Raw genomic sequence first — 22,999 nt, forward strand, 5'->3', positions numbered from 1 at the left:
GGAGAAGACGGCATCGGGGAGAAGATGGCTCGGGGAGAAGACGGCATCGGGGAGAAGACGGCATCGGGGAGAAGACGGCATCGGGGGGGAAGATGGCTTGGGAGAAAACAGCATCGGGGAGAAGACAGCACCGGGAGAGACGGTACTGGGAGAAGACAGCTCAGAGTTATTTTATTAATAAAGGAAAGGGCTTTTCAGGCGCTGATTTTCGCGCTAAAGCACCTGAAAGCTGCCTCAGTGTGAAAGGGGTTTTAAACTAATCTTAAAGTAAACCATGATTGTTTCCTGGAACGCAGAGCTGCACCAGACTTTGCACACTCCAGTTTTAGTGAATCTCCCCATAAAGAATAAATAAAGATTTCCTTTCCCTTGCTCTTCAATCAGATTCGATGGCCATATCTACACACCATTAAACCTGTCAATCGCCTCCTGTCTCAAGGCTCCTGTTATTCCACCATCGATCCGTTCATATTTGTATCCCTCATAATCCAAAAAGTCTTCTAATAGGTCCAACATCTTTGTCATCTGAAAGAGGAAGGAGAGTCAGCAGAGGCAACAGTGACCATTAATCTGAAAACACAAGCTTGCTTCATAGAACAGAAGGAAGCCAATCACAGATCGGCATTCATGAGGTCATTTCGGAGTTAATTAAAGCGGAACTAAACCCTTCTATCCCATGCAGCCATGGAAGCTGCCATCTTGGCCTCTGTTTGGTTTGTAACTGCCATGGTGCTGCACCTGTGATCAGATATGACACTGCACATTTGATGGATTGACAGTTTGGTGAAGAGAACAACTATTGTGACAGTTAGCATTCCCAGCAGCCCGGGAATTCAACTGTTTTTTAGAAACTGTTAAATGGGTGGATTTAGTTCCGCTTTAAGTAAGCCATGGTTGTGCCTCAGGTGTTGAACCTATTAAAGCAGATCCACAGTACACCTAGTGGAAGTAGAAAATGTCACCCTGCATCCACCTGGGAAAAGATGAGGACCCTGTGTCCCTGTTCATTCAGCTGCCGCAGCATCTTCTGTAAGAGGTGTAACTTCCCAGAGGCTTTGACGAGAGCTCCTCCCTCATAGGCACCACTAGGGAGCTTAGGTGATTCCTGAAAAATCAAGAGTGCAAGTCAGTGTTTACCAATAGGCATACCAAAAATTCCCCTTCTGTCTGTATCACCCTGCAGGAGGAGGACAGACTCATCGCTCCCTTCTGTCTGTATCACCCTGCAGGAGGAGGACAGACTCATAGCCCCCTTCTGTCTGTATCACCCTGCAGGAGGAGGCCAGACTCATAGCCCCCTTCTGTCTGTATCACCCCGCAGGAGGAGGACAGACTCATAGCTCCCTTCTGTCTGTATCACCCTGCAGGAGGAGGACAGACTCATAGCTCCCTTCTGTCTGTATCACCCTGCAGGAGGAGGACAGACTCATAGCCCCCTTCTGTCTGTATCACCCTGCAGGAGGAGGACAGACTCATAGCTCCCTTCTGTCTGTATCACCCTGCAGGAGGAGGACAGACTCATAGCCCCCTTCTGTCTGTATCACCCTGCAGGAGGAGGACAGACTCATAGCCCCCTTCTGTCTGTATCACCCCGCAGGAGGAGGACAGACTCATAGCTCCCTTCTGTCTGTATCACCCTGCAGGAGGAGGACAGACTCATAGCTCCCTTCTGTATGTATCACCCTGCAGGAGGAGGACAGACTCATAGCTCCCTTCTGTCTGTATCACCCTGCAGGAGGACAGACTCATAGCTCCCTTCTGTCTGTATCACCCTGCAGGAGGAGCACAGACTCATAGCCCCCTTCTGTCTGTATCACCCTGCAGGAGGAGGACAGACTCATAGCCCCCTTCTGTCTGTATCACCCTGCAGGAGGAGGACAGACTCATAGCTCCCTTCTGTCTGTATCACCCTGCAGGAGGAGGACAAACTCGTAGCTCCCTTCTGTCTGTATCACCCCGCAGGAGGAGGACAGACTCATAGCTCCCTTCTGTCTGTATCACCCTGCAGGAGGAGGACAGACTCATAGCCCCCTTCTGTCTGTATCACCCTGCAGGAGGAGGACAGACTCATAGCTCCCTTCTGTCTGTATCACCCTGCAGGAGGACAGACTCATAGCTCCCTTCTGTCTGTATCACCCTGCAGGAGGACAGACTCATAGCTCCCTTCTGTCTGTATCACCCTGCAGGAGGAGGGCAGACTCATAGCTCCCTTCTGTCTGTATCACCCTGCAGGAGGAGGGCAGACTCTGTGTGGTTGATTTACTAAAACTAGAGAGTGAAAAATCTGGTGCAGCTGTTCACAGAAGCCAATCAGCTTCTAACTTCACCTTGTTCATTTAAAGGAACACTAAAGATTTGTTTTTTATTAGATCAATTGATTGCTGTAAGCTAGAGCATTTAAATATCACTTACCTCGTTTTTCCCTTTGACCTCCAAAATACAGTAATCCAGGTTTGAAAATGCCATTTCCTGTCTCTCCTCTTCTTGCTTTCCACCAGCATCTGAGCCGTTTTGCATGGTGGAAAGCAGAATGTGCTCACCCCCTCCCTATGACTACAGCCCTGCATGAAGATGCTCTCTTATCCCTCACAGGCATGGAGGCTAAGCCTAATGGGAACTGTAGTTTCCATTAGGCCGTGATGTAGCAAGAATGAATGCGCACCGCAAACCAGGAAGTCAGTGAGAATAATGATTCAGGAGTGACGGAGGTGAATAAAACAGCTCGATTTCAACAGGTATCAAACTAGTTATAATGCAAAACATTACTTTTTACTTTATCAGCTACTGTCAGACTTTAATTTAAGAGGAAAATATTTTTGTCTTTACAACCCCTTTAAGCTTTGACAATAAAACCTGAAAGCTGATTGGTTTCTATACAGAGCTGCACCAGATTTTATCCTGTCCCGATTTAGTAAATCAACCCCATTGCTTCCTTCTTCCCATATCAATGTGCATTGCTTTTCTCTACGCAGAAGCACAGAAGGGAAGTTATACACTGGAACTCACCATGGATGCTGCTGGGAAGAGATACGGATGGTTGCAGCATTTCTTGAGATCCATCATAATGTTGAGCAGTGACACCTGGTTCCCTCCACCTCGAGAGTTGAGTGCTTCAAAATTCCGAGTGAGTATAAACTTGTAATATTTTCTGCAAATGTGAATAGAAAAATAAAATGACTGATTTCCAATAGAACAGATGCATGTATTGTGATTATTATAATATAAAATACATTGGGCCAGATTCTCAAAGACTTATATGACGGCGTATCTCCAGATACGCCGTCGTAAGTCCGAATGGCCGCCGTCGTATCTATGCGCCTGATTCATAGAATCAGTTACGCATAGATTTGGCCAAGATACGAGCGGCGTAAGTCTCCTACGCCGTTGTATCTTGGGGTGCATATTTACGCTGGCTGCTAGGTGGTGCTTCCGTTGATTTCCGCGTCGAATATGTAAATGAGCAAGATACGCTGATTTACGAACGTACGTACGCCCGTCGCAATTAGTTACGCAGTTTACGTAAGACATACGCCGGCGTAAATTTAAAGCTGGTCTCTAGGTGGCGCAGCCCATGCAAGGTATGGACGTCGGAACAGGCGTATGTTTTTACGTTGTTTACCTAAGTCGTACGCGAATAGGGCTGTGCGTAAGTTACGTTCACGTCGTAGGCAGTGTTCGACGTATCTTAGGCTTTCTATCCGACGCATGCGCACTGGGATACATCTACGGACAATAAAACCGTAAATTACGCTTCGTTCGAAGCGTCATTTACGTGGGGTCATGCTTAATTTACATAAAACACGCCCACCTCTTCCACATTTGAATTACGCGCGCTTACGCCGGCCGATTTACGCTACGCCGCCGTAACTTAGGACGCAAGTGCTTTGTGAATACAGCACTTGCCTCTCTAAGTAGCGGCGGCGTAGCGTAAAGAAGATACGCTACGCCCGCACAACGTAATGCCGCCCTACGTGAATCTAGGCCATTATAACCACCGCTGGTTTTATACAGAAAATATTGATTAATGATCGCATTAGAAATTGGTTACTGTTTACTATTTCTTTGGACAACTGATGGCAAATACAAGCCTTTAGAATAACCCAATACATGCTGCAGAAAAACTACAAGACCCAGCATGCTTTGCTACCTAAAAGCCCTAAATGTTTACATTTTTATCTGAGCACAGCTATCCCATAACCGACCTCGCCAAGTCTCTGAAAGCAGAACTGTCTGAGTTGCCTGCTCAATGAGATTTTTCTCCCCATGAGCAGTATGCAAGGAAGAATCCAGCATTCCGCTATAAGCTGCAAGGCTTTCATTGCAAAGCCTTTTCACCCCCATCCTTCCCCACCATTCTCCCTCTTACTTCTGTATGGGGCTCAGATCCACGCGCACAATCAGTTCCGTCTTCGCCGGCATATTTTTGAACACGTCGGCTTTAAGTCGGCGCAGGAGATGGGGGCCCAGAAGGTCGTGAAGCTTCTTGATCTGATCCTCTTTGGAGATGTCGGCAAATTCTTCCAAGAAACCCTCAAGATTACTAAAAAAAGGAATAAAAAAAAAATGAAGAAATTCTGGAGCAGCGTTATCATACAAGACACACAGAGATGTTATCTCACTGGCTCAATATTAAATCGGGTTCTGTGTAAATCAGCACCAGCCATTCTCAACAAGGGTTTCATGGAACCCTACAGTTCCTCCAGAGGTTGCTCGGGGTTCCTCGAGCCCTGGCTCATTGACCTCCTACCTCAGTGGTTCTCAATTCCTGTTCTCAGGCCCCACTAATAGGCCAAATTTTAAAGCGCACCAAAATGGAACTTCAACTTTTCGGAATCCTTCCCCCCTCCGGTGTCACATTTGGCACCTTTCAGGGGGAGGAAGGAGTAGACACCTGTCTAATACAGGTATTTGCTCCCACTTCCTGGCATAGATCACAGCGGTGACCTACGACACTTCCTGCGCCTACACTGTCCTCCTCCGCTGTCTTCTAGGAAACACACAGGTCCCAGAAGACAGCAGGGACAAGTGGGATCATGCAGCGCGACTCGCACATGAGCAGTAGGGAACCAGGAAGTGAAGACACAAGGCTTCACTTCCTGATTCCCTTACCGAAGATGGCCGCGCATCCACCCGAGGGACCGATCGGCTTCGGCTGCCGACATCGCGGGCGCCCAGGACAGGTAAGTGTCCTTATATTAACCTTCCTGGCGGTATGATTATTTCAGAAAAAAGGTGCTGAAAGCGGTACAATTATTTGCAAGGAAATTTGGCGTTTTATACTTTAGGCCTGTAATTCTTAGAAATAACTCACTTAAATCTAACCAAACAAGAGTCTAGTAGGCATCCCGGGTATGAATTTTTTTTAAAAACAAAATTATAAATTATAATATAATAAATAATTATAACAAATAATAATATAATTATAATAAAAATTATTCAATGATGTAATCAACTCAAAATCACTGAAATTTGCTCAGTTGCAGAATTGTCGCTGTCATTATTTTTTTTTTTTTATGACGTATTTCCCCACAAATCGCTATCGCACAATTCTGCAAGTGATTATAATTTATTATCGCTGTTTTCTAGCTGCTCTAAAACCATTTTTGACATAAAGGGACACTTTTGGTTGCTATGGACAATCTACAGTTTGCAGGCAGAAAGAACAGTTTTTATTATATAAAAGTACATGTAGGACACTGGGCAGACCACTAGGGACAAAGGGGTGTGTATTTTTTACACACAGTACTGTAATCTATAAGATTACAGTATACTGTATGTATTGTGTTTGTTTACCTTTTTGAATTTGGCGCCGTTCTCCGCTCCCGTGCGTCGTAACGTTGCAGGGAACGGAGATCGGCGGCACACAGAGGCACTGTGTGAATCGAGCGAGGACACCGCTCGCTCACACAGCGGGGATGCATCGCTGGATCCAGGGACAAGGTGAGTAACTTTGTCTGTGGCTGCAGCGAGGCGAGCCCGAGTCTGACTCGCGGTTACCGATAGTAGACAAAAAATCTCACCCCGAGTCAGACTCGCGAATTCCGCTCAGAAGGGTAAAAGTCAGCAACAGCAGAATTTGTAGCTGCTGGCTTTTAATATTATTATTTTTAGGCGGACCTCCGCTTTAACATTTTTAGATGCTCCCTATAACATAGCAAATCAATATTTTTTTTTAGTTCAGTTCTTCTTTAACAACTCGCTTACCATGCACTTTTATCCCCTTCTTGCCCAGACCAATTTTCAGCTTTCAGCGCTGTCACATTTTGAATGACAATTGTGCAGTCATACAACATTCTACCCAAATGACATTTTTATAATTGTTTTCACACAAATAGAGCTTTCTTCTGGTGGTATTTAATCAGTGTTTTTTTTTTTTTTTTTTTTTTTTGATAAATAAACGAATAAAGACTGAAAATGTTGGGAAAAAAATAACTTTTTCATAGTGTGTTATAAAATTTCGCAAACAGGCAATTTTTCTCCTTCACTGGTGGGTGCTGATGAGGCTGCACTGATAATCAGGGCTCTATCAGTACAGCCTATCAGGCCCCGTACACACGACAGAGGAACTCGACGTGCTTGGCACGTCGAGTTCCTCGTCGAGTTTTGGGATGAAGCCGCCGAGCTCCCATAGAACAATATGGGAGCCGCCTTCTCCCATAGAACAACGAGAACAACGAGAAAATAGAGAACATGTTCTCTCGTTTCTCGTCGAGTTCCTCGGCGGCTCCATCGAGCCAAAACTGTACAGACGACAGAGTTTCTCGGCAGAATCCGGGTTTTGACCGAGTTTCTCGGTGAATTCTGCCGAGAAACTCTGTCGTGTGTACGAGGCCTCAGTGTACATGTCCCTTTTGCGGAAGCCAATCATGGGCTCTCTTCTCTTCAGGCTGACAGCGTGGGGAGGAGAGGAGAAGAGAGCCGATGACCGGCTTCTGTTTACATCCATGATCCGCTGTGATTGGACACATCTGATTACGTGGTAAATGGCATGGCAGCCGCAAACAAAGCACGCCATCATATGACCGCGTCCCAGAACTAGCCAGCCATCCTGTAGCCGTCATTTGGCTATAGTGCGGTCGGCAAGTGGAGCGGCAGTGCATGGTAGCCAATCAGCTTCTAACTTAAGCTCGTCCAATTAAAGTGATACTAAAGCTTTGTGTTTTATTTTTTTTAAATAACAAACATGTCATACTTACCTCCACTGTACAGTTTGTTTTGCACAAAGTGGCCCCGATCGTTCTCTTCTGGGGTCCCACAGCAGCTCTCGCAGCTCCTCCCCGCATTAGATAACCCCCTCTGGGAAGCTCTCTCCCGAGGGGGTTACCTTGCGGGCGCACTCCTGTATCATACACTCGGTGTCCATAGACGCCGAGTGTATGTCTTGGCCCCGCCCCCCGCGTCATTGGATTTAATTGACAGCAGCGGGAGCCAATGCTGCTCTGCTATCAATCTATTCAATCAAAGCCAGGACTCCGTGGAGAGAAGGACGGCAGGGACGCGCGCACCGAAATTCGGGGCTCAGGTAAGTAAAACGGGGGGGGGGGGGGGGGACAGTGCAAGGTGCTTTTAAACCTTAATGCATAGGATGCATTAAGGTAAAAACATGAAGGTTTACACCCACTTTAAAGGGGTTGTAAAAGTACAATTTTTTTTCCCTAAATAGCTTCCTTTACCTCAGTGCAGTCCTCCTTCACTTACCTCATCCTTCCATTTTGCTTTTAAATGTCCTTATTTCTTCTGAGAAATCCTCACTTCCTGTTCTTCTGTCTGTAACTCTACACAGTAATGCGAGGCTTTCTCCCTGGTGTGGAGTGTCGTGCTCGCCCCCTCCCTTGGACTACCGGAGAGTCAGAACGCTCTCTACGTTGCAGATAGATAAAGGAGCTGTGTGTTAGTGGGCATCCTGACTCTCCTGTAGTCCAAGGGAGGGAACGAGCACGACACTCCACACCAGGGAGAAAGCCTTGCATTACTGTGTGGAGTTACAGACAGAAGAACAGGAAGTGAGGATTTCTCAGAAGAAATAAGGACATTTAAAAGCAAAATGGAAGGATGAGGTAAGTGAAGGACTGCACTAAGGTAAAGGAAGCTATTTAGGGGGGAAAATTGTACCTTTACAATACCTTTAAGTTTTGACAAAAAACACAAAACAAAACTAGAAACTGATTGTTTTTTCTATGCAGAGCTGCACCAGATTTTGCACTCTTCAGTTTTATTAAACCAACCCTCATGGTGTCAGATACATACTTGAACCTCTCTGGTGTCAGGAAGTTGAGCAGATGAAAGAGTTCCTCCAGGTTGTTCTGGAGAGGGGTCCCCGTGAGGAGCAGCTTGTAGTCGATCTTGTAGCCATTGAGGACCCGGAAAAACTGCAACACACAACAAATAACTGACCTGTCTATATAAACTACAGACATGTGAGAAGACAGGAAAATGGAGTACGAGGTTTTATACAAAGAATGGAGGAACGCGAGCCACAGAATAGGCCGGGCCTAAAGAAAAACCTCTTGAGCTGGCCATAGACGGATCGAATCTCAGCCAGTTCCGTAGGGCCTGCCCGAGATTCAATCCATCTATGGGGCAGGCTGATTGTACCCAAGTATATCAATCCATCGATCAACTTGGGTACAACCAGCTGTGTCAGATTTTTAGCATGCGATTATTGCCAGCGGCCATAGCCGCCAGCAGTAATCACTGCATTCTCCCAGCGGGGATGGCTTCCTGCGCCCCCTGCTGGCAGAACACGATAACTCCATAGGAGGATTCCCCTATCAATACTGTACGATTTTTCCTTCCTGCAACCCTGCAAAATCACATAATCTATGGCCTGCTTTACTGTAATGTACAGCAACCAGTTATGTTTGTGTAATACAGGTCACCGCTTAGACCCACCCAGTGCCGATGAATGAATTCCAGGGGAATGCTTGTAATCCAAAGCACTCGCATAGCAAAGCGAGTTTCCCCATAAAAGTCAATGGAAACGAAAATAATTTGTTCCACATTGACTTCTATGGCATGTAATAGCGCATGTGGCCAGAGGTGGGGGGGGGGGGGCGCCGGAGAGCCTCGGAAATACTCCGGGACAGCTTGGCTATGAGTAAGCACTGTGCACACGACCTGGTCCGAAGCTCCGTGGCCGGGACCGCGGGACGCGATCGCCGCTGGAGTCCCGCGATCGGTCCCCGGAGCTGAAGAACGGGGAGAGCTGTATGTAAACATGGCTTCCCCGTTCTTCACTGTGGCGCTGTCATCGATCATGTCATCCCTTTTATAGGGATACACAATCGATGACGTCACACCTACATCCACACCCCCCTACAGTTGTAAACACACATGAGGTCACACATAACCCCATCAGCGCCCCCTGTGGTTAACTCCCAAACTGCAACTGTCATTTTCACAGTAAACAATGCATTTTAAATGCATTTTTTTGCTGTGAAAATGCCAATGGTCCCAAAAATGTGTCAAAATTGTCCGAAGTGTCCGCCATAATGTCGCAGTCACTAAAAAAAAATCGCTGATCGCCGCGATTAGTAGTAAAAAAAAAAAAAAAAAAATAATAAAAATGCAATAAAACTATCCCCTATTTTGTAAACGCTACAAATTGTGCGCAAACCAACTGATAAACGCTTATTGCGATTTTTTTTCCCAAAAATAGGTAGAAGAATACGTATCGGCCTAAACTGAGGGAAATTTTTTTTTTTTTATATATATGTTTTTGGGGGATATTTATTATAGCAAAAAGTAAAAAATATTGAATTTTTTTCAAAATTGTCGCTCTATTTTTGTTTATAGCGCAAAAAAATAAAAACCGAAGAGGTGATCAAATACCACCAAAAGGAAGCTCTATTTGTGGGAAAAAAATAATGCCAATTTTGTTTGGGAGCCACATCGCACGACCGCGCAATTGTCAGTTAAAGCGACGCAGTGTCGAATCGCAAAACCTGGCCGGGTCCTTTAGCTGCATTTTGGTCCGGGTTTTAAGTGGTTAAAGGACAATTCGGGAATTCCCAAGAGTGCGGCTGTCTTTTGTTCAAAGCTTGGCTGAACCTCGGAAACTGATTTTTTTCTGAAAGGCTCCGATCAGCTCCGGCGCCCCCACACCTCTGGCCAAAATGCGGTACTGCACACCGCAGAAGCTTGAATCCTGCTTGTTTTGCAAGACAACACTCGCAAACCGATTTTTAAAAAAATTGCTCGTATTGTGAAACGCTCGTTAACCACGTTACTCGTAATCCGACGTTTCACCTTATGTGGCTTCAGCCAGTGCTGCTCCAGCCACACCCCCTGACGTGTTTCACCTATCCCACCGGTGGGCTGGACAAAACGCATCAGCGGCTTGGCATCAGCAGGGCTGGCTCTAAGACCACATCATTTAATACACTTCATCGGCACTGGGTAGGTCTGAGCGGTGTCCTATATTACACAGCTTGACACTTCTGGATGAAGGGAACTGTCATGGATATGCAATAGTCTGGCAGCTTACCTGTTTCCATCTGTCCATTAAGAGGCCTGACTTTGTTCTGGTTACCTTCTTATCTCCTCTACTTCCTGTATGGCCCCACCCAGGCCATCCCAGGAAGTCTATACTAACTGTTGCACTACAGGCCTGCAGTGCTGTTCAACAGTGTTGTTTGCTTAAGTTCCTGTCTGCAGTGTGCTACGATTACCTCCCTGTGTACCGTTTTTGGCTCGTCCCTGACTTCTCCTGTTTGCCTGTGCCCTTGACCCTTTGCCTCTCCCTCGGTTACCCGGTCTGCCTGTTGCCCTGACCTCGGCTTACCCATCACTTCCATTTGTCCTGCTTGCTGCTTCCCCTCTCTCTCTGCGGAGCGTGACCTAGGGGATCCCAGGGGTCGTGACCTGGATCCAGCTGCGGCGAAGGCCATCCTCACCACTAGAGGCTCTGGTGGACACAAAGCTGGGTCTTAGACTCCGCGCCCTGGGCGATCTTGGGTTCACGCTCCCTCTCTGATAGCAGCAGTTGGCTATAGGGTTCACTACCCTGAGGTGCATCCCTGACCCCAACGGGGTCCACTTGTCACCTGGCCACAGGTGACGTGACAGGAACTTAGATGCCTGCTTCCATTCCGGTAGGGAGACAATTCAGCCTCAGCTTGGAGCAGCCCCTCAAGCGTCTTCATGAACCAGTTACGTCATTCTTCCATATAAGCACCAGAATTATGAAAAGAAAAACCTGTTTGGAGCTATTGCCAATAAGAACATTGCCTACTGAGCCCTGATGAGTCTAGGTCTGCTTCACAAACAGCACAGGGTGCACAGAGGTTGCCCTTACTGTTGATGGCTTCCGGACACACCTTTGACTGGTTGTTCTTCAGGCGGTGAGCTTCATCCACCACCAGACAGGCCCAAGTAATGGATCCCAGAGCAGCCTGATCAATCGTCACCAGCTCATAGGAAGTAAGCAGCACATGGAACTTGACCTGGGCTTGAGCCTAAATAACGAGAGTCAAAACAAAAACATAAAGTCCCGGAAAGGGAACACTCAAGGGACCAAAACCCAAGACACTTTTTGGACTATAGATTGACATCCACCAACATCCCACCTTCATCTTGAAGGCTTTCTTCCCTCCCTTTATGACGTTGTCCTGGTAGGAGAACTCGTTTTCTCGGGTGACAGATCTGCTGTCCTTGTCCCCCGTATAGGTAACAACGTAGAAGTCGGGCGCCCACATCTGGAACTCACGCTCCCAGTTGATGATCGTGGACAATGGCGCACTTACAAGGAAAGGACCTCTTGTATGACCCTGGCGAAGACAGAAAAAAAAGCACAAAGTGAAGCCCTCATTTCCAACACACAATGTTCTGCACTAGGTCTGTTATCTGATAATTACTGCCAAAGCAGCTTAAAGAGAAGGTCCACAAAAAAATAAAAGCAGGGGTCTCAAACTGGCGGTCCTCCAGCTGTTGCAGAACTACACTTCCATGGAGGCATTGCAAGGCTGACAGTTACAAGCATGACTCCCATAGGCATAGGAATGGTGGGACTTTTAGTTCCGCAACAGCTGGAGGGCTGCCAGTTTGAGACCTCTGGTGTAAAGTCAGCAGCTACAAATACTGTAGCTGCTGACTTTAAATATTAGGATACTTACCTGTCCAGGGAGCCCGCGATGTCAGCACCCCAGCGGATCTTCAGATTGGGTGCAGCCGCCGCCATTCCTGGTAAGCGAACCCAGCAGTGAAGCCTTTCGGCTTCACAGCCGATTCCCTACTGCGCATGAGTGAAGCGCACTGCGCTTTTTGAACTGGTCCGGCGGCGGAGGAAGGAGACGAACAACTGAGATCTGAGACGTAGATCGGCCGTACCTGAATCTAGGCCAGTATTCTCAATGGAGATGGTTCACATCTCCACTCCAAAACACCTGAAGTCGAATGCCTGAAGCTCAAACAAGTTCTGGAATCGGGCTGATTTGGGCGTTTTTGAACGTTTGTATTCCCATAGAAACGAATGAAAACGCTTGATTCAAGCGACTAGCGCGACAACGAGCGTTTCTACGGGCGTTTTGTCGCTTTAATCTGTTCTGTGAAATAGAATATTCACCCAGGAAGAAGATAAAAAAAAAATCTACAAACATAGCAAAAAATGATGAAAGAGATGAGCATTTTTCCTATTGGCTAAAATAAAAAATGACGAAGTTCAAAGACGTCGAACAACGCTGTATGCAAACGCGCGAATACGTGTTAATACGCGTGACAAAACGCCGGGGGAAAAAAACGTCCGAAAACGCTACGCTCAGGTGTGAATGCGGCCTAAAGGATAAAAAATATCAGCCTTGGAGGAAAGGGGGGGGAAGCATTGAGGGTGTGGGGAGGGTTCAATGGCACATTACTTTGCAATAGGAAGCCACGATCAAGAACACAGAAACATGACTTGTGGTCCGGATTCTCAAACGAGTTACGCCGGCGTATCTCCAGATACGTCGTCGTAACTCTGAGTCCTAGCCGTCGTATCTATGCGACTGATTCTTAGAATAAGTTACGCATGGATTTGTATTAGATCCGACCGGTGTAAGTCTCTTACGCCGGAGGATCTTAACTGCATATTTACGCTGGCCGCTAGGGGTGTGTACGCTGATTTACGCCTAGAAATATGTAAATCAGCTAGATACGCGAATTCACAAACGTACGCCCGGCCGATGCAGTACAGATACGCCGTTTACGTTAGGCTTTTCCCGACGTAAAGTTACCCCTGCTATATGAGGCGTACATGCAGCGTACCAATGTTAAGTACGGACGTCGTTCCCGCGTCGAATTTTGAACGTTTTACGTCGTTTGCGTAAGTCGTTCGCGAATAGGGCTGGGCGTTATTTACGTTCACGTCGAAAGCATTGGCTTCTTGCGGGTTAATTTGGAGCATGCGCACTGGGATACTTTCACGGACGGCGCATGCGCCGTTCGTAAAAAGCGTCATTTACGTCGGGTCACATAAAATTTACATAACACACTCCCACATCTACCACATTTGAATTAGGAGGGCTTACGCCGGCCTATTTACGCTACGCCGCCGCAACTTTCGTTTGAGAATACGGCACTTGCCTGTAAAAGTTGCGGAGGTGTAACGTAAATAGGATACGTTACGCCCGCACAAAGATACGCCATTCTACGTGAATCCGGGCCTTGGTCTTCTTCTGACAATATTCCACCCTTCCCTACTTTACCCAAAATGAAATTGGTTTTAGATATACTCTAATATAATTTCCATCCATACGCTTCTATCACCAGCCTTCCGTTGTCTTACCTCTTTATACAGGGAGTACAGGAACACGATGGTCTGTATGGTCTTCCCTAGACCCATCTCATCTGCCAGGATGGTGTCTGTGCCCTGCGCCCAGGAGAAACGCAGCCAGTTCAGCCCCTCCAGCTGGTACATGTGCAGGGTACCTCCTGTGGCGGTCACAAACTGCGGCTGAGCTTCATATTTCACCGTGGTCTGTGTAAGAGTCATTATAGACATTAATGAACATGTACCATTAGGGAAAACAAATAAAATATGCTTGCTGAACACTGAAGGACAATCACATCACCTCAAAATGAAATCATAATAAAAAGTGCAGCGAAATAGCCAATAAAATAGCAGTCCATAACAAGAAATAGAGACATTACACTTCATACTTGTCGCACATTAACCTCTTGCCGACCAGCCGCTGTAGTTTTGCGGCGGCAGGTTGGCTCCCCTGCGCGAGAGCACGTAATATAACGTCGGCTCTCGCGCAGGCCACTAGGGGCGCGTATGCGCCCCCGACTCCCGTGCGCGTGCCCGGCGGGCGCGATCACCGCCGGGCACACGCGATCGCTCGTTACAGAGCGGGGACCGGGAGCTGTGTGTGTAAACACACAGCTCCCGGTCCTGTCAGGGGGGGGAAATGCTGATCTTCTGTTCATACAATGTATGAACAGCGATCTGTCATTTCCCCTAGTGAGGCCACCCCCCCTTACAGTTAGAACACACCCAGGGAACATACTTAACCCCTTCCCCGCCCCCTAATGTTAACCTCTTCCCTGCCAGTGGCATTTTTATAGTAATCCAATGCATTTTTATAGCACTGATCGCTATAAAAATGCCAATGGTCCCAAAAATGTGTCAAAAGTGTCCGCCATAATGTCGCAGTACCGGAAAAAAAAACGCTGATCGCCGCCATTACTAGAAAAAATAAAATATGAATAAAAATACACCCTATTTTGTAAGCGCTATAACTTTTGCGCAAACCAATCAATAAACGCTTATTGCGATTTTTTTTTTTTACAAAAAAATATGTAGAAGAATACGTATCGGCCTAAACTGAGGAAAAAAAATGTTTTTTTATATATTTTTGGGGGATATTTATTACAGCAAAAAGTAAAAAATATTCATTTTTTTTCAAAATTGTCGCTTTATTTTTGTTTATAGCGCAAAAACTAAAAACCGCAGAGGTGATCAAATACCACCAAAAAAAAACTCTATTTGTGGGGAAAAAAGGACAACAATTTTGTTTGGGAGCCACGTCGCACGACCGCGCAATTGTCAATCGCAAAAAGTGCTCTGATCTTTGACCAGCAATATGGTCCGGGGGTTAAGTGGTTAATGCTTTGTCAATAAGCACAGAGCAGAGCAGAAGGATTCAGGTCAGTCATTCAGATGGGGTTTCCAGATTATTATTATTATTATTATATACGATTCCACAGACAGTGGTGTATTTTGGTTTTGTGCTGCCCTAGACAAGACTACAAACAGGCGCCCCCCCCACCCCCACCCCCGTCTAAATTTTTCCCACCACAGCCGCTTTAAAAGTGCACACGCCAGTGCAACAGCGACAAACAACGTAAATTTTACTATCCATAGGTGATGTATAAAAGCCTTTACAGGTTACTACTGTAGACTTACAGAGAAGGGGGTAGATCCTCGTACAATGGCGCATTATTGCACCGGGCGTAGCGTGTCTAAGATACACTACGCCGCTGTAACTTACTTGGCTTTGTTTCGAATCCTCAACAAATTCGCGCCGTAAGTTACGGCGGCGTAGTGTATCTGTTGCGGCGTAAGGGCGCGGAATTCGAATAGGAGTGATGGGGGCGTGTTTTAAATTAATACGTCGTGACCCGACGTAAACAACGTTTTTTTTTTAACTGCGCATGAGCCGTCCCTGGGGGTATCCCAGTGCGCATGCTCGAAATTAAACCGGAACCCGCCAATGCTTACGACGGTGACGTCATTCTACGCAAAGCCCAATTCGCGAACGACTTACGCAAACGACGTAACATTTTCAAAATTCGACGCGGGAACGACGGCCATACTTAACATTGAGTACGCCTCAGTATAGCAGCTTTAACTATACGCCAGAAAAAGCCGAACGCAAAAGACGGGAAAAAAAGCGACGGGCCGGCGTACGTGCGTGGATCGCCGTAAATAGCTCATTTGCATACTCGACGTGGATTTCAACGGGAACGCTACCTAGCGGCCGCCGAAAAATTGCAGCTTAGATCCGACGGCGTACGAAGACGTACACCTGTCGGATCTAGCCGAGATGCCGTCATATCTTGTTTTGAGGTTTCAAAACAAAGATATGACGTGGGAATTTTGAAATTATGCCGGCGTATCAATAGATACGCCGGCGTAATTTCTTTGTGGATCTGCCCCAAGGTCTGTGTGTACGCAGCTGATGAGCAGGTCCCGGCCATGACTTATTGTCTGGGAATTGCTGAAGGGCTCCCGCTGTGTACAATCACATTAGAAGCCGGCTGGGTGTGGTAAGGTAACATTGCTCCGCCCAGCCGCGCTATTCTGCCGCAGTTTAAACTCTGGCGGATGGTCGGCAAGTGGTTAAAGCAGAGGTGTACATCCACGATAATGTGATACAGCTGCTTTATAAATGGCGCCCTCTGTGTTTTGTCAGGTGTACTTACATCGCTGGTGGGGGAGCTGGGCACGGCGTGCATGAAGGATTCCTTGAGGTTCATCTTGAACTGAGGGGGGCAGAGGGCGCTCTCTCCCATAATCTGTTCTCTGAAAGACAGGAGGCAGGTGAACGGATGACCCAGGAATAAGGGGAAGCATCAAGGTGGAGTCTTCTAAAGACCCCTTTCACACTGGGGTGTGTTTCAGGCGCTTCAGTGTTAAAAAAAAAAAAAGCGCCTGTAAGAAGCTTCATCTGCAATCCCAATGTGAGAGCCGGGCGCTTTCACACTGAGGCGCTGCACTGGCAGGGCGTCAAAAAAAGTCCTGCAAGCAGCGCTTTAGGAGCATTGAATACACCGCTCCTAAAGCGCCCCTTCCCATTGACGGAGCTTTCTTTATTGCCAAAGCGCCTGAAAAACGCCCCAGTGTGAAAGGGGTCTTAGCGGCGCTTTAGCGGCACTTTACCAGCGTTTTTCTCGGGCGCTGGCAGTGTGAAAGGGCTCTGGAAGCACTCGGGCTTTCACACTGGGATTGCAGATGAGGCTTTTTTCTTGCGCTTTATCTATTATTTTTTTTAACACCAAAGCGCCTGAAAAACGCCAGAAAAACGCCCCAGTGTGAAAGGGGTCTAATAGTTATTTTTTTTACATTTACTTTATTCAAGGAGTATTAAAGCGGTATTAAACCCCAAACCAAAAACGTACTACATTGCAGCTTACCAATCATTAGATGTGGTGGCTGAATTCGTTTTCTTTTTTTTTTTTAAGGGCCAGAGGCCAGACACAGTTCCGTTCTGTTCCGTGCGCTTGCACAGGGGCAGATCCACAAAGATCTCCCCCGGCGCATCGTATCTGAGATATGCTACGCCGCCGTACCTTACCTGGCTTTGGTTCGAATACATAAAGATTTTGCGCCGTAAGTTACGGCAGCGTAGTGTATCTCAAGCGGCGTAACGGCGCGGAATTCAAATTGGGCGAGTAGGGGGGCGTGTTTCATTTAAATGAAGCGCGTCCCCGCGCCGAACGAACTGCGCATGCGCCGTCCCTAAATTTCCCGCCGTGCATTGCGCGAAATGACGTCGCAAGGACGTTATTGTTTTGACTTGGACGTAAATTACGTCCATCCCGCGATTCACGGATGACTTACGCAAACGAAAAAAAAAATTCAAATGAAACGTGGGAACGACGGCCATACTTAACATGGCAGGTTTAACTATACGCCGCGAAACAGCAGCTTTAACTATACGCCGGAAAAAGCCGACTAGAGACGACGTAAAAGAATGCGACGGCCGCGCGTACGTTCGTGGATCGTCGGAAATAGCTAATTTGCATACTCGACGCGGAAAACGACGAGAACTCCACCCAGCGGACGCTGAAGTATTGCATCTAAGATCCGAAGGCGTACGAAGACGTATGCCTGTCGGATCTAACCCAGATGCCGTCGTATCTTGGTTTGAGGATTCAAACTAAAGATACAACGCGAGTAATTTGAAAGTACGCCGGCGTATCAGTAGATACGCCGGCGTACTCTTTGTGGATCTGCCCCTGTGCATGCATTTTTAGTGCAGAAAAAGAGCGCACGGAACTGCGTCTGGTGTGAACTGGCACTTAAGCCCTTCACACACGGCCGGGAATCCTGTCAGGAAAAAAAAAAACCGTTGGTTTTCCTGACGGGATTCCTGGCAAGCTTGCCGTGCATACAGACGGCCATTCAAAAGAACCGCCGTTCTTTTGAATGGCAAGAACGCGGTGACGTCATCGACTACGACGAGCCGGCGCTCTTCACATTCGATGCCGTCGCCGTCATCTTGCTACACCCCACACTACCAATGCGTCAAAGTCTCATCGAGCATGTGCAGGTTTACCTGGGGACAGGTAAGCATACTGACGAACGGTTTTCTCGGAAACACTCTCCCGAGAATCCCGACGAGAAAATAATGAGCAGGTTCTCTATTTTTCTTGTCGGTTTACCGGCAGTTTTCTCGGCGAGAAAGCATACACACACGCACGGTTTTCACGGCAAAAAGCTCTCCCAGCAGCTTTCTTGCCGAGAAAACCGGTCGTGTGTACGACGCTTCAGGCTTTTTACCCACTCTGTTCTCACCTGGTGATCTGCCCAGTAACATACCTTGGCCCGGATTCATAAAGGAGATACGACAGCGTATCTCCTGAGTCCGGCGGTCGTATCTATGCGCCCGATTCATAGAATCAGGTTACACATAGATATCCCTAAGATCCGACAGGTGTAAGTGACTTAGGCCCCGTACACACGACAGAGGAACTCGACGTGCTTGGCACGTCGAGTTCCTCGTCTCGTTTTGGGATGAAGCCGCCGAGGAGCTCGGCGGGCCGCCTTCTCCTATAGAACAACGCGGCCAACGAGAAAATAGAGAACATGTTCTCTATTTTCTCGTCGAGCTCCTCGGCGGCTCCATCGAGCCAAAACTGTACAGACGACAGAGATTCTCGGCAGAATCCGGGTTTTGACCGAGTTTCTCGGCGAATTCTGCCGAGAATCTCTGTCGTGTGTACGAGGCCTAACACTGTCGGATGTTAGGCTGCAATTCCAGGCCGGCCGCTAGGTGGCGCTTCCATATTATTACGCGAGGAATATGCAAATGAGGAGTTACGCCGATTCAGAAACGAACGACCGCCCGGCGCTTTTTTTTTTACGTCGTTTGCGTTCGGCTTTTTCCGGCGTATAGTTACCCCTGCTATATGAGGCGTAGCTAATGTTAAGTATGGCCGTCGTTCCCGCGCCGAGTTTTGAATTGTTTACGTTGTTTGGGTCAGTCGTTCGCGAATACGGATGGCTGTAATTTACGTTCACGTCGAAAGGATGACGAATTGGCAACGTCATTTGGAGCATGCGCACTGGGATTCAGTCGCGGCCGGCGCATGCGCAGTTCGTTTGGCGCGGGGACGCGCATCATTTAAATGATACACGCCCCCTACCCGCCGGATTTGAATTCCGCCGGGCGATTTACGCTACGCCGCCGCAACTTTACAGGCAAGTGCTTTGTGAATAAAGCATTTGCCTGAAAAACTTGCGGCGGCGTAACGTAAATAAGATACGTTACGCCAGCAGAAATATCCGCAGATCTTTCTGAATCTAGCCCCTTGTGTGTTAGAGCACCCCCTACTCTGGATGAAGGAGCACAGGGGGACAGCAGCATTTTCAGTCTGGGGGGGAAGGGGAGTGTTAGATGTACTTGCTAACAAATTGAAGCCAAACACCAGCTGACACTTTATAAGCAGTAAGCAGCAGTTTTTATTTCCTTTTAGAGCCCTTTCACACTGGGACAAGGGTGGCGGTAAAGCGCAGCGATTTTTAGCGGCGCTTTACCGTCGTTTTTGCAGGGGTTTTCGGCCGTTAGCGGGGCGCTTTTAACCCCCGCTAGTGGCAGAAAAAGGGTAAAAAACACCAGCAAAGCAGCGCTGTAGCGGCACTTTGCCGGCGGTTCAACCGCGCTGCCCATTCCTTTCAATGGGCAGGAGTGGTATACACACCGCTCCTTTACCGCTCCAAAGATGCTGCTTGCAGGACATTTTTTAACGTCCTGCCAGCGCACCTCCTCAGTGTGAAAGCCCTCAGGGGTTTTCACACTGAGACTGCAGGGGTGCCGTTTTCAGGCGCTTTACAGGCGCTATTTTTATCATAAACGCGCCTGAAAAACGCCTCCAGTGCGAAAGGGGTCTTAGGATAAATGTTTTACCTAGCACCCCTGTCAGTGGTAAATGGTTTGTCCCATCCTTCTAACTGCTACATTCTGCTGGAGAGCTTGTCCTTTTGAAAAACAGGCTTACCTGGATCGCCAGAAGAAAGAAAGAAAAAGAAAGAAAGAAAAAGAAAGAAAGAAAGAAAGAAAGAAAGAAAGAAAGAAAGAAAGAAAGAAAGAAAGAAAGAAAGAAAGAACGAAAGAAAGAAAGAAAGAACGAAAGAAAGAAAGACTAAAAATAAAACGGATGCAACCATTATATCTAAAAAATTGTTAAGCTGCAATATAATAAATGTTGGCTTTTGGGTTTATTACCAATCTAATGTTTACCCCTCACATCTCCATATAAACCATCATTACTCAAATTTCAAAGCAGGTTTCCACTAACAGAAAGTCACAACCATGACGATCCTGCAAGGCATGGATGCTCAACCTGTAGCCCTCCGGTTGTTGCAGAACTACAAGTCCCATGAGGCATTGCAAGGATGATAGTTACACACATGTCTCAGAAAGGCAGAGGGATGATGGGACTTGTAGTTCCACAACAGCCGGAGGGCCACAGGTTGAGCACCCTTGCTGTAAGGGAATACAGCAGCATGGGCGCTTTCTCAGCATCTTTCCCAGAATCCCCCTATTATCAGAAATTCAGCTGAGACAAGCGGCTGGTACCTGTGCTGCCAGTACATCTGTTTGTGGTAGTTGATATCGGGCAGCTTCATGTTGTCCTCCTCCCACGTAGACTGGTCATAGGACAGATCCCTCCATTTCACCAGATAGCGGTAATTCCCTCTCTTGTCCGCGCTGCGGGACAAAGACACACACCACAGACGTCAATTATTATGCTTTTTGACTACATTCAAAAAGTTAAGAGTTGCTTGAGGCCGGCCCTTCTCAACCAAAGTTTACTGGAACCCCAACATTCACCAGTGACCTTTCAGGTATTAATAAAGGTGGGCCTTCTCTCACTCACCACATATGCAAGACGTAGTCTGCCCCCTGACCACATATGTACAGAGAATTCTTCTCACTGATCACCAATGTAAGGAACATTCTTCCCCCTGATCACCAATGTAAGGGACATTCTTCTCACTGATCACCAATGTAAGGAACATTCTTCCCACTGATCACCAATGTAAGGAACATTCTTCCCACTGATCACCAATGTAAGGGACATTCTTCTCACTGACCACCAATGTAAGGAACATTCTTCTCACTGATCACCAATGTAAGGAACATTCTTCTCACTGATCACCAATGTAAGGAACATTCTTCCCACTGATCACCAATGTAAGGAACATTCTTCTCACTGATCACCAATGTAAGGGACATTCTTCTCACTGACCACCAATGTAAGGAACATTCTTCTCACTGATCACCAATGTAAGGGACATTCTTCTCACTGATCACCAATGTAAGGGACATTCTTCTCACTGACCACCAATGTAAGGAACATTCTTCTCACTGATCACCAATGTAAGGGACATTCTTCCCACTGATCACCAATGTAAGGGACATTCTTCTCACTGATCACCAATGTAAGGAACATTCTTCTCACTGATCACCAATGTAAGGAACATTCTTCCCACTGATCACCAATGTAAGGGACATTCTTCTCACTGATCACCAATGTAAGGGACATTCTTCCCACTGATCACCAATGTAAGGGACATTCTTCTCACTGATCACCAATGTAAGGAACATTCTTCCCCCTGATCACCAATGTAAGGAACATTCTTCCCACTGATCACCTATGTGAGGAACATTCTTCCCACTGATCACCAATGTAAGGGACATTCTTCCCACTGATCACCAATGTAAGGAACATTCTTCTCACTGATCACCAATGTAAGGGACATTCTTCCCACTGATCACCAATGTAAGGGACATTCTTCCCACTGATCACCAATGTAAGGGACATTCTTCCCACTGATCACCAATGTAAGGGACATTCTTCCCACTGATCACCAATGTAAGGAACATTCTTCCCACTGATCACCAATGTAAGGAACATTCTTCCCACTGATCACCAATGTAAGGAACATTCTTCCCACTGATCACCAATGTAAGGGACATTCTTCCCACTGATCACCAATGTAAGGAGCATTCTTCTCACTGATCACCAATGTAAGGGACATTCTTCCCACTGATCACCAATGTAAGGAACATTCTTCCCACTGATCACCAATGTAAGGAACATTCTTCCCACTGATCACCTATGTGAGGAACATTCTTCCCACTGATCACCAATGTAAGGGACATTCTTCCCACTGATCACCAATGTAAGGAGCATTCTTCTCACTGATCACCAATGTAAGGAACATTCTTCCCACTGATCACCAATGTAAGGGACATTCTTCCCACTGATCACCAATGTAAGGAGCATTCTTCTCACTGATCACCAATGTAAGGGACATTCTTCCCACTGATCACCAATGTAAGGAACATTCTTCCCACTGATCACCAATGTAAGGGACATTCTTCCCACTGATCACCAATGTAAGGAACATTCTTCCCACTGATCACCAATGTAAGGAACATTCTTCCCACTGATCACCAATGTAAGGGACATTCTTCCCACTGATCACCAATGTAAGGAACATTCTTCTCACTGATCACCAATGTAAGGAGCATTCTTCTCACTGATCACCAATGTAAGGGACATTCTTCCCACTGATCACCAATGTAAGGGACATTCTTCCCACTGATCACCAATGTAAGGAACATTCTTCTCACTGATCACCAATGTAAGGAGCATTCTTCTCACTGATCACCAATGTAAGGGACATTCTTCCCACTGACCACCAATGTAAGGGACATTCTTCTCACTGATCACCAATGTAAGGGACATTCTTCTCACTGATCACCAATGTAAGGGACATTCTTCTCAC

At 47.0% G+C, this 22,999-nt stretch overlaps 1 protein-coding gene across 7 annotated transcripts in view; it reads right to left on the reverse strand.

The window, feature by feature from the left end:
- Positions 1-22,999, reverse strand: part of CHD3 (chromodomain helicase DNA binding protein 3) — a 155,820-nt gene that overhangs the window by 67,393 nt on the left and 65,428 nt on the right. For all 7 annotated transcript variants that reach the window (XM_040346821.1, XM_040346816.1, XM_040346817.1 and 4 more), the window contains 10 exons: positions 20,781-20,912; positions 16,402-16,501; positions 13,760-13,951; positions 11,568-11,768; positions 11,319-11,456; positions 8,248-8,369; positions 4,367-4,540; positions 3,007-3,148; positions 974-1,105; positions 408-525 (listed from right to left, as the gene is read on the reverse strand). In XM_040346821.1, coding sequence (XP_040202755.1) covers positions 408-525; positions 974-1,105; positions 3,007-3,148; positions 4,367-4,540; positions 8,248-8,369; positions 11,319-11,456; positions 11,568-11,768; positions 13,760-13,951; positions 16,402-16,501; positions 20,781-20,912 — 1,451 coding nt within the window. The remainder of the gene's footprint in view (positions 1-407; positions 526-973; positions 1,106-3,006; positions 3,149-4,366; positions 4,541-8,247; positions 8,370-11,318; positions 11,457-11,567; positions 11,769-13,759; positions 13,952-16,401; positions 16,502-20,780; positions 20,913-22,999) is intronic.

Source organism: Rana temporaria, chromosome 3, assembly GCF_905171775.1.
Source record: "Rana temporaria chromosome 3, aRanTem1.1, whole genome shotgun sequence".
NCBI lineage: Eukaryota > Metazoa > Chordata > Amphibia > Anura > Ranidae > Rana > Rana temporaria.